Source organism: Sorex fumeus, unplaced genomic scaffold, assembly GCF_029834395.1.
Source record: "Sorex fumeus unplaced genomic scaffold, SorFum_2.1 ptg000044l, whole genome shotgun sequence".
Lineage (NCBI taxonomy): Eukaryota > Metazoa > Chordata > Mammalia > Eulipotyphla > Soricidae > Sorex > Sorex fumeus.
The window spans coordinates 66,148,832-66,161,382 of record NW_026606101.1 but is presented as its reverse complement, the minus strand read 5'-3'; the positions used below and the strand labels follow the sequence as shown (position 1 = coordinate 66,161,382).

Here is a 12,551-nt window from a genome sequence, read left to right as displayed (position 1 = left end):
CTGGCGGCCCGGTGACCGCCATCCTCCAGAGGCCACTGGACAGTCAGGTTTGGGCCTGCAGTGACAAGACACATAGACACATGGGGCCTCATGGGATGGGGGTGGAGCCGGCCCTTTCCTCCCCATCCCAAAGAGACCCCAGCGGCTTTTGGCAGAAATGCATCTGGACCACATACAAGGTGGCTGCCACCTCAGAGCTTATTGGAAAGCCAGGTATGAGCTGGCGGTGACGGGGCAACTGCAGTCTCATGGGTAGGGGGGTGGTACCGGCTCGTCCTTCATGCCCTTCCAAGGTCACAAGTTGCCCCTCATGAGCAGCTCTCTGGCCATGGCTCCAGAGGCAAAAGGACTTAATTCAGAGCCCGGCAGCTTGTGGCAGAAAAGTCAATGGACCATGTGTTAAACTATGGTGCCATGCCTCCCCGGGAGGGAAAGGGTGTTGCTCCCTTCAGCCTTTTTCTTCCCTGGCAGCAAGGTGGCCGCTGCCTCAGAGCTTATAGGAAAGCCAGGTATGAGCCGGTGGTGATGGAGCAACTGCAGTCTCATGGGAAGGGGGGCGGTACCAGCTTGTCCTTCACGCCCTACTGAGGTCACGAGTTGCCCCCCACAAGCGGTTCTCTGGCACAGCCATAACACCAGATGCACAGAAACCAATCTTGTAATTATCTGGCTCTTTGCAGAAATCCAAAATTGCGGCCACATGACATTATATGATTCTCATAACCAGAAAACAAGGTATTTCACAATGCCTTTTCAGCAATTCTGATTGTTGAGGGGGAAATTCTAAACAATAATGGTGCATCTTTTGTCGAAATAATGAATGTAATCAATGTAGAGAAGAGTTAAGTAGAAATCATCTGCCTCACAGGCATTGGGAGGGGTGGGAGGGGGGTACATTGGGGTACTTGTTGGTGAAAAATGAGTACTGGTAAAGGGAAAGGTGTTTGATCATTGTATGTCCAAGACTTAAACCTGAAAGCTTACTAACTTTTCCCACAGTGATTCAATAAACATAAGAAGAAAAAAAATTGAAAAAAAAAAGAGATACATTGTTCAACCACACAAAAAATCAGTAGTGTATGAATTGAAAATAACAAATTCCTGTCCATATTTGGTGCTCCTTATGGCCCACCTAGCTTGCCAGAGTGATTCTTGAGCACAGAGCCTGGAGTGAGCCCTGAGTTCTGCTGGTGTGTCCCCAAAGCACACAAAAAAATTCTGGTGCTCTAAGAAAAACATTTCATTTCTACTTTATTGTTTGTTTTGTTTGGGGGCTATGTCCAGCTCTACTCAGGGCTTAGTCCTGACTCTGTTTCACCCTCACCCTGGCCGGTTTGAGGTACTATATGGAGTACTGGGAATCAAACCTGGGTTGGCCACGTGTAAGGCAAGTGCCTTACCTGCTGTACTATCATTCTGTCCCCTGTATATACTTTTCAAATGTTAAAGTGACTTATATTTTGAAGACTGTCAAAGATTGTTTCAAAAGTTGATGAAGGAAAAGTCATGTTTATCTTTAAAAGAGTAATAAACTATTCTCCACTATAAAAAATAAAAGGATTGTGTTGCTAAAACTTAAAAAATGATTCTTTTGGAAATATAATGAGATTAAGAGAGAGGGAGAGAAGGAGAGAGAGGGACAGAGGGAGAGGGACAGAGACAGTGAAAGAAACAGAGAGAGAGGTGCTGGGAAATATACACTGGTGGAGGGATGGGTGTTGGAACACTGTACGATGGAAACCTAATCATGAACAGTTTTGTAGGGGTCTATCTCACAGAGATTCAATAAAAAAAATTCTTAAGAAAAAAGAAATATAACTTTTAGATTTGGAGCCCAACTGACAAAGAATCGAACAAATCTGAAGAACCTCTGAAACTAAAAAATAAAATGTATTCTAAGGAAATGGACATTACCTGAAGTAAAGGGACAAAGTCCTCCTGCTCCAGAGAGCAGCAGCTGGGTTTTGCTAGGAGATGAATAAACTTAGAGGCATCATCATGATGGTTATTCAGCAGCCTGAAAAAGAAAGAATCATTAGGAAAACTGGCTTGCATGAACTGCTACTATACAGACTCCCAAACTGATTTGGGGCTACTACCCCAGTTCCCAGAAAAAAAATCAGCGCTCCCTGAAAATCTGACTTCTTTGAGTAAACAGAGTGCCCCCTCCATTTGTATCCAAGGTTACTCTGGTCCCCCTCTCCAATTATTCCAGCATCACCCCTCTGGGAAATACTGGACTGTAACACCAATAGCTGGTAATTTAAATCTGGTCTGATGTCTTTTAGATCAAGAATCTCGCGTTGCTCCACCCGCTCCGAAAGAACCTCGGCAGCTACAAACTCCAGAACCCAACTGCCGCCATGCTCACGGCCACTCTCTACAGGCTTGGGATGAAGCCCCGAAACGTGAGAAAGAATCCTCTGAAAAACCCAGGTTGTCAGGTTTTGTGGCTGAAACTTCCAGGCTTGTACAGAGTAGGGAATGGGCCCCTCCTCCCATCTCCCTGTGCTTCCAGCTACCTGGAAGTAACGCCACGAGCTGCCTCTGGAACCAAATATGCTCATTAATGGCCATGATCCAGAGACTCGCAAATAAATCTCAGAAGAGAGCAACATGCTGCAGAGATGCCTCCAAACCCCCAAATCACCATCTAGATAACAATTTAACTCCAGGTCTAGCACTCTATTTAAAATTTTAGAATTCCTGGAGCAACATCTCATACTTTATGCCACTGATATATCAAGAGTAGTGCACCACATCTGATTTGTAAATCACACGTTTGGGGTGTAAAGTGAAGGCAGGGGCTTAGCGGCTCCAAAGTGAGATACAACAATTTTCACATGCTTTCCTCTTAGGAAAACTTTTTTGGATCATTTTTAGCAAATTATTCATAACAAGCAATACAAAATAAATTATTTAGCATCTGCCTTTGGGGCAGGTTTGGGTGGTGGTGGTAAAATTCGAAATAATGGTGGTGGGAAGGGGTAACGGTGGTGGGATTGGTGTTGAAATACTGAACATAATAAATTATTGTGAACAGCTTTATAAAAATAAAATTTAAAAAATCTCGTGTTGTCTTTTCAATCATTTAAAAAAGTAAATCTGGCAGCCAGAGATGTGCCTCAGTGTTAAAGATTCCTGAGGTCCTGGGTCCTACCCCTCAGCTTCCACTGTCTGCTCCACCCTTCAAAAAGGGGAAATTTTATTTTTTTGCTTTTTGGGTCACACCCGGCGATGCACAGGGGTTACTCCTGGCTCTGCACTCAGGAGTTACTCCTGGTGGTGCTCAGGGGACCATATGGGATGCTGGGAATTGAACCCGAGTCGGCCACGTGCAAGGCAAATGCCCTACCTGCTGTGCTATTGCTCCAGCCCAAAGGGGGAATTTTTATTACTTTTTATTTTGCTGAAGGGACATCTCAGTAAAAAGTCAGCAACAAGATGAGAGTGACCCTGACCCCTGTTCACCCTTGGGTGTAGATTAATAATAACAACAGTACCAGAAATAAGAAGATATATTATTTTTGCGATGTTTCCAAAGAGGCAACATAAAAAGTAGCACTGTCCACTGTAGCACTATCCTCTCCTTGTTCATAAGATTTTCTCGAGCGGGTGCCAGTAACGGGCAGAATACTCTCAGTAGCTGGCCGAACTCTCCAGGAGAGGCGGAGGAATCAAATCCGGGTCAGCTGTGTGCAAGGCAAACGCCCAACCCACTATGCTATCACTCTGGCCCAACATAAAAAGTACTTAAGGAAAAAGACTTGGAACAAGGCAAGGATGTTCAATCTTGCTACTGCTTATCAACAGTTTTGATAAACTCTAGCAAGAGCAATTGGGTGGGGGGGGGGGCGGTAAAAAGTAACCAGGCAAGAAAAATATACAAAAGAAATCCAAACTGAGAAAGAATAAGAAAAATTACCACTTGTGGATGATAGGATTTGAATGTTTTTTCCTTTTTTGATTTTTGGACTATATCTGGCATGTTGCTAAAGGACTGTTTTGGTGCCAGGGATTGAACCCAGGCCTCCCACATGCAAAGCATGTGTATCAACTCTTTGAACTAGACCTTGGGGGACTATATGGGGTGCCAGGCATTGAACCCAGGTCAGGTGTGTGCAAAGCAAATGTCTTACCAACCTTACCATCGCTTTGGCCACTGGGTTTGGAATACTGAAGTTATTTTTATCTTTCTTATTTCCCAGTATGATATTTTTTGTTTGTTTCTTTTCCTTCTTAATCACTTATTGAATGCCAGTTGTATGCCAGGTACTGGGATGAACATATCCACTGACTATATAATTCTCTTATATAATTCTAGTTATGAAAGTTATAACTCTTTCTCTTAGCACTCAGCATAGTAATTCCATATAGGAGATTCTCAAAAGTCTTTGTTGTCTCAAGCTATATAGAATGATCTTTCTTTATTCTGCATGCTGAATAAAGATGCAGCATGCTAAAGTTAAATATACATTTCAAAGAAATATGAAAGATGAGTGCAATGGGTACTGATGGGAATCACCTCTTAAGATAAAAAAAATGATGTGATGATCACAACAGAAAGGGAGATGATGGGAAAGAATCACCTTTATGGAGAAAAGAGCACTACTACATCAAAACCATTCAGATGTGATGTGACCAATGAGACAGTGTGAAAAGGAAAAGTCAAATCAGGGACAGCCTGTTGCTATTAGAAGCATGAAAGGGAAAAACAAAAAGGTGAATTTTCAGTCAGTGTGAGTAGCTGGTGAACTCCCTGTGCAGGAGGAAATGAAACAATAAAATCCAAGTATGCTGGGTTTGGAGCGATAGCATAGCGGGTAGGGCGTTTGCCAGGGTTCGATTCCCAGCATCCCATATGGTACCCTGAGCACCGCCAAGAGTAATTCCTGAGTGCATGAGCCAAGAGTAACCCCTGTGCATTGCCAGGTGTGACCCAAAAAAGAAAAAAAATCCACAAATGCTGGCTACAGAAGGTCACGGACTGGTCACGGTCATGGTCCTCCCGTTGTTCATTGATTTGCTCGAGCGGGCCCAGTAACGTCTCCATTGGAGACTTCGTTGTTACTGTGTTTGGCATATCGAATATGTCACGGGGAGCTTGCCAGACTCTGCCGTGCGGGCGAGATACTCTCGGCAGCTTGCTGGGTTCTCCGAGAGGGGTGGAGGAACCGAACTCGGGTCGGCCATGTTGGCTGTGTGCAAGGCAAATGCCCTACCCGCTGTGCTATCGCTCCAGCCCACAGAAGGTCAACATAGCTAAACTCATCTTCCAGAGCTCTGGAGACAAAATAATGGCACATTAACAGGCAAATAGCATGTTCACCTGGAGCGATAAGAGAAGCAAGGCGTGATACAGCTGGAGCACTCCTGCTGTGTGAGGGCAGCTCTGCACAAAACTCTTGGCACGCTCGTGACGACGCTGCTGAGCAATGCCTTTCCCTTACATGTGTCCTGACTAGAAGTGAAACAGGTTTCAGAGCACAGACGTGAAAGGAGCAGCAGAATCCAGGTATGGGTGGGGCAAGAGACAGTATAATGGGTAAGGTGCTTGCCTTCAGCATGAAGAACCAGGCTTCGATCCCCAGCACTCATATGGTACCCTGAGCTTTGCAGGAGTGATCACTGAGCACAGGGCCAGGAGCAAGCCCTGAGCACATCTGGGAAGAGTTCCTCCAAAACAAAAACAACAGTAACACAAAAAGGAATAGGGAGAGTGGGGCAGAGAAGAGGAACGTGGACCCATGAAGGAGAAGCTCTTGGAGAAGGCTGGGAAGCACCCCCTGCCCAGGAGCATTTGGATAGTTGGACCGGGTGGGGGGGTCGGGGGGGAATTATTTCCCATTATTTTGTGGCTTTCATGTTTGTCTTTATTTTTCAAGACTAGATAGAACTTAATTTCTTTCTTTGTTTCTTTCTTGCTTGCTTGCTTTCTTGCTTTTTTGGTTGGGCTGGAGCGATAGCACAGTGAGTAGGGCGTTTGCCTTGCACGCGGCAGACCAGGCTGACTCAAGTTCAACTCCTTTGCTCCTCTCGGAGAGCCTGGCAAGCTACCGAGAGTATCTTGCCCCCACAGCAGAGCCTGGCAAGCTCCCCGTGGTGTATTCCATATGCCAAACACAGTAACAAGTCTCACAATGGAGACGTTACTGGGCCTGCTCGAGCAAATCGATGAACAACGGGAGGACAGTGCTATGTGCTTTTTGGGTCACACCTGGCAATGCACGGAGGTTACTCCTGGCTCTTCACTCAGGAATTACTCTTGATGGTGCTTGGAGGACCATATGGGATGCTGGGAATAGAACCCCGATCGGCCACATGCAAGGCAAACGCCTTACCCGCTGTGCTATTGCTCCAGCCCCAGAACTTAATATCGTAACAAGTCAGCAGTATACATTCAATGTGCCTCCGCCCTTTAAAACATATTATATCTGTGCCCCAGCCACATTATGGATAAGGGGTTAAAATTATTTCTTAAAAATCATAAGAACAAACATGTGCCCTTCAAGTGTGGTAATTCAAACCATTCTATTTAGCTGTTCAGTCTCCCTAAAGAGCTTTACTCTGATTTTCCTTGGCCCTGACTGTTTTCAGTTATTCTAAGTGCTGAGAAAGTAGCTGTCACCAGAGGGCGCTCGGACCTTTTAGCACTCGGCCCTGGGAAGCTAACTCAGCGGCCCTTCTGAATGTAGAAAAAGATTTTAATGAAAAAGGGAAGGACAGCTGTGCATACTACGTAACTTTATAAGCATTTTCCTATAGTTGCCTAAAATGAAGACCTGTGCTGCATGTCCATTTCCCCTTTTTGCAGAGTTTGTTTTTACGAGACATAAAATCCAGAGTTCAGCTGTTGTGGCTGCTGCTTCTCTTCACCCACAAAACTGTCCACCCCGTCCCAGTGACATAGAATCAATCTTAAGACCAAAAACTGGAGGTTACACTTTTGAGTATTATACAGTTAACTGCAGGTAAATAATCTTGGGTGCTGTTATTGTGTGCTATAATAATTACGGGGCCCCAGGATCTTAAAAAGAATAAAGGGACCAGAGTGACTGTACTGCAGGTAGGGTGCTTGCCTTGCATGTGGCCGACCTGGGTTCATTCCCCAACGTCCCTCAGGCCCCTGAGCCCCGCCAGGAGGGATCCTTGAGCAGAGATCCAGGAGTAAGCCCTGAGCACTGCTGGGTGTGACCCCCAAACCAAAGCAAAAACCAAAACAAAAAAGAAGATTGGATTTACAATCAAGAAATTTCGTCGAAATGTTGGTGGGAAATGAGTCCTGTTGGAGGGAAGGATGCTGGAGCACTGTATGGATGAAACCCAACTTTGTAACTGTGTATCTCATTGTGATTAAAAAAAAAAGTCAAAAGTTAAAAAAAATGGGAACTCTAAGTAGAGAGAAAGAGGGAAGTAGTCCGCCATAGAGGCAGGGGGAGGCGTGGGACGGGTTTGGGGGCGTGGGGGATACTGAGTATATTGGTGGTGGAAGATGTACACTGTGGAGGGATGGTGTTCGATCACTGTATGACTGAAACTCAAACATGAAAGTCTGTAACTATAAAAAAAAAAAAAAAATGGGGAACTCTTGATAAATATACTATTCGTTTTTTCTTAACTGAATATTTCAAAACTAATGACACAATACATTATAATTTAGTAATTTTTAATAAACTAGTTAGAATTCTAAATTGAATATAAAAGTATAAGCATCCCTGTTAGATTCAAGTACAAAATAAAATTTAATACGATATATTTTAGGTGCCAGAGTTAAAAATTTAGTTATGCAAATAAGAACAGAGAGTACTCTATATTGTATTGAATTATTTGAACTACTTCATTTACACAGATTAAAATCATACATCAATCAATACTACAAATTGACTTTTGATTTATTTTCTGACAATTTCATTTGCCATTTCTTTAAGTTTTGTTGGAGCACGTAATTTGTTATATGTCTTCCAAGGGTGCAGGCTGGGGACAGGGGTGGTAGGAAACCTCCACACTGGTGGAGGTAAGGGTATACTGTGGTGGGACTGGTGTTGGAACATTATGTACACCTAACACAACTCTATTAAGAACAACTTTGTAAATCACCGTGTCTTGGGGGCGGAGCGATAGTACAGCGCATAGGGTGTTTGCCTTGTATGCAGCTGACCCCAGATTCGATCCTCGATATTCCATATGGTCCCCCGAGCACTGCAAGGAGTAATTCTTGAGTGCAAAGCCAGGAATAACCCCTGAGTATCGCTGGGTGTGACACCCCAGCCCCCGCCCTAAAGAAACAAATCACAGTGTTTTAATATATATCTGTAAAAAAAAACCATAAGCTATTTTCACAAGACACAAAATTTGAGTCCCTGTCATTGTTACTGGAATAAAATCTTAAGATCTTAATTAAACAGAAAATACTAAGAAAGTACAGGGGATAGAGAGAAAGTACAGTGCGCAGGGCACTTGCTTTGCATGAAGCTGACCCAGGCTCTATGCCCAGCACCCCATATGGTCTCCTGAACCCTGAAAAGAGTACAGAGCCACGAATACATTCTGAGCATCCGTGGGTGTGGCCCAATACTAAACCAAACCAAAACAAACAACAAAAAAAGAAAACTAAGAAAGAACCAGTTGTTATTAAAGAGGTATTTCTAGAGAACTATTCCATTGATTAGATATCCCTAAGGTGCACAGAGAGAATTTTTCCTTTTGGTTTTTGGGTAAAAACTGACAGTGCTCAGGACTTACTTGTGGCTCTGTGGGGCTTGGAGGGGACCATCCAGTGTGCTGGGGATCAAACCTGGGTCAGCCACATGCAAGGCAAGTGCCCTACTTACACACTGCATTTTCTCTCCACCCCTGGCAATAATTTTCTGTATGGGTGTAAGTGACTGTGAATCACTGGCTGTAGCTGACTGCATCACAGGGGATAAAGGGGAAATTAACCAATGAGGAAGTGACATTGAGAAAGCGTGTCATGAAGGCCACACCATTCTTCGCCCACCTCTAGAGAAAGTGCCTGGTGACTTACTCTCTCCACATGGCAATGAACGCCTGTGCCGACACAGATCCCGTCCTGTCTCCTCCGGCAGCCCGGAACAGGGGGGCTTTCCAGTAGAGAGGGCAGCCACAGGCCTGCAAAGAGAACACACGGAGTAAGCCAAGGGCCGTCAATCTTGACATGCCAAACAAAGGCCCTTTGTCACTGCTACCCGTGAAGGCAGCCAAATGGGGGTGCAGGCAAACATACCAGTGAGGGAAGAGGCTGAGAGGCAGAGGGAGAAACAAGGTAATTATACCCAGTGAAAAGAAAGTAAATGCATTAATCTTCCCCCAGCTTGCATATAGTGATGCTTCTTTCTTCTATCCTGATAATTTAAAGCAACCAGTCTTCTCTCCTACCACTCTCCCATTATATATTTTTCTACCTTCTAGAAAGAAAGAGAAGAGACTGCCACAGTCCTTCCTTCCCTTTCTCCATCGAGCAGGCAAACAGTCACTTTTATGTCTAGGTCCCTGGACGTTAATAAACTTGACTACTATCTCTCTCTCCTCTGTCTCCCATGTGATTAAGCTCCAGGTTCTAGAAGACCCAGAAGAGTCTACAGTCTTTAGGAAAATAGCTATAAGTCCACTTAAGTGATTATAATTAAGATAAAAGGTAAAAATCAAAATGATACCACTTAACAAATTAGAAACAATCACAAACAAGTATGTATATAGTATAAAAATCCCAGGAAGAACTGGAAATGAACATAAAATAACCATAATACCTTAAGAGGTATTTCTTTTATCTACTCAATCAAGAAGTTCAGGGCCCCTACCAGCGATTCTCAGCAAACCAGGCTGGCAGTGCAAGGGCCCAGTAATGTGAGGCTGTTCAGGCCTGTGATGCTGGGGCCACCTGGGCCTCCCCATCAGTGCTGGGGGCCTCCAGGGCTGCATCCAGAAACCTTCACAGGACCAAATGGCACTAAGAGCTGAACCAGTGTGAGGGGCTGACCTAACAGCTATGCTCTGAACTGTCCCACATCTTCCCCATTCCCTTCTTTTTAAATTTTTTTGGGGCCACACCAGGAGATGCTCAGGGCTTATTCCTGGTTCTGTGCTCATGGGTCACTCCTGATCGGCTCAGGGGACTCTACAGGATGCCAAGGATTAGACCTGGGTTGGCCATGTGCAAGGCAAGCACCCTACTGGCTACTATCTATTCAGTCACCAAAATCTCCTTTCTGTTGAAAAAAAGACCTTTTTTGGGGGGAGGAGGCTGGAGCCATAATCTCCTGGGTATGAGCACAAAACCATATAAATAAATAAGGAGAAATTCTTTTTTTTTGCTTTTTGGGTCATACCCGGTGATGCACAGGGGTTACTCTTGGCTCATACAGTCAGGAATTAATCACGGCAGTGCTTGGGGGACCATATGAGATGCTGGGAATCAAGCCCGGGTTGATCTCGTGCATGGCAAACGAATTACGCGCTGTGCTATTGCTCCAGCCTCAAGGAGACATCCTTTCTTATTTATTTTTTTGAATTTTTTTTATAAGTGAATCACTGTGAGGTACACTAACAGACTTACAAACTTTCGTGCTTGTGTTTCAGTCATACAATGATCGAGTACCCATCCCTCTACCAGTGCCCATTTTCCACCACCAATGGTTCCAGCATCCCTCCCCACCCCCCACCCCATTCCCTCCACCCCACTATGCCTCTGTGGCAGGGCATTCCCTTTTGCTGTCTCTCTCCTTTTGGGTGTTGTGGTTTGCAGTAGTTATTAAGTGGCCATGATGTTCAGTCTATAGTCTACCAAGGAGATATTCTTTTTTTTTTTCAATGTAGGAGTATTGCTATTTATTCAGTCATTGATTAGGCTGACTGAATTGGGCATGAACTCCACCTTACTTTTTTTTCTTTTTTATAAATTTATTTATTGAATCACCATGAGAGCAGTTACAAAGCTCTTGGGTTTAAGTCTCAGTCATACAATGATGAAACACCTGTCCCTTCACCAGTGCCCATTCTCCACCACCAGTATACCCCCATCCCACACCCTCCCCCTACCTGTGGGCAGATGATTTTCACATTACTCTCCCTCCACTTTGATTTCATTCAATATTTCAACCCCAGACCTACCATTATTATTTGGGATTTTACCCCAACATTCAGATCTGCCGAAAAGGCACTGTCACTGTCACTGTCCTCCTATTGTTCATCGATTTGCTCAAGTGGGCCCAGTAATGTCTCCACTGTGAGATTTGTTGTTACTGTGTTTGGCATACTGATTGCATCACAGGTAGCTTGCCAGGCTTTGCCATGCAGGCAAGATACTCTTGGTAGCTTGACAGGCTTTCCGAGAGGGGTGGAGGAATTGAACCCGGCTCGGCCAGCTGGCTGTGCGCAAGGCAAATGCCCTACTGCTGTGCTATCGCTCCATCCCACTGAAAAGGCAACCATAGATAATGTGTTTTCTATTGCCGGTTATAAATAATGTATGATGTTGCTCGACCGCAGTAGTGGCCGCATGATTTTGGAATCCCGAAATTTTAATAATTAAATCTGCAGGGATTTCTGCCACCCTTCTGAGTTCAGAGAGCTGTTCCTGAGTCTCTGGGATCATGGCCATTAAGCAGCTTGATCAGAGCCAGAGAGGCTGTTCATGGGCAGTGACTCGGGGTCTTGTTGGGGCAGGGAGGAAAGGGCCGGCTCCACCCCCATCCCATGAGGCCCCATGTGTCTTATCATTGCAGGCCCAAACCTGACTGTCCAATGGCCTCTGGAGAATGGCGACCACCGAGTGGCCAGGGAGAACAGGCCAAGGCACAAGACCTGTTCCCACCTGGGGTGGCCTGGTGCTGGTAAACTACTGAGGGAACCGGACACATCTCTGCCAAAAGCTGCTGCGTTCCGAGATTTGTTTCTGAGACTCTGAGATCATGGCTGTTAAGTAGTTTGATCAGGAACGAGAGAGACCTTGCCTCCAATTATACAGTTGAGCCGGAGGTGGTTTGTGGGTATGTCTCCGTTTACTTTCTTGGTAAACTTGGCCCCAAGTTGTTGGGGTCTGGCCAAAGGCACAGCATCAATTTTGGGGTATCTAGAAGTCTGAAGGCACCATCATGTTGCTGATGCACTAGCCTCACAGGTACAGACTGACCTGCTGGCGCACCATACCCCTGAGATATTCTTATGCTCTATAAGAAACCTGGTTTTTTTTTTCTAACAGTGGGGGGAGGGGGGCAGAAATCCTTTCTGTAAGTAATATATTAGCAGATTATAAATATTTGGAGACTATTTAAAGAAACATTTTTAAAGAAACATTTAAAATATACTCCTAAAGCTGAAACTCTCAGTCACACTGCCATTGCAGATACCAGTGTTAATATCAACAGAGGAACTGCAGAGCGCTCTTCATCCGCCAAAGGGAAGACCTGTCTTTGGGAGCTGTTAAATGGAAACTGACATTAGGGTTGGGTGAAGCTGTCCTGGCTGGAGACCTTAGTGCAGGAGGAAGACCCTAGAAGGGCTAACCATTCCCGAGTCTGGACTGAGTTAACCTG

At 44.9% G+C, this 12,551-nt stretch overlaps 1 protein-coding gene across 2 annotated transcripts in view; it reads right to left on the bottom strand.

The window, feature by feature from the left end:
• Window positions 1-12,551, bottom strand: part of PPP2R3A (protein phosphatase 2 regulatory subunit B''alpha) — a 173,590-nt gene that overhangs the window by 71,373 nt on the left and 89,666 nt on the right. For both annotated transcript variants that reach the window (XM_056121611.1, XM_056121612.1), the window contains exons 5-6: window positions 9,026-9,129; window positions 1,915-2,017 (exon numbers count right to left, since the gene is read on the bottom strand). In XM_056121611.1, coding sequence (XP_055977586.1) covers window positions 1,915-2,017; window positions 9,026-9,129 — 207 coding nt within the window. The remainder of the gene's footprint in view (window positions 1-1,914; window positions 2,018-9,025; window positions 9,130-12,551) is intronic.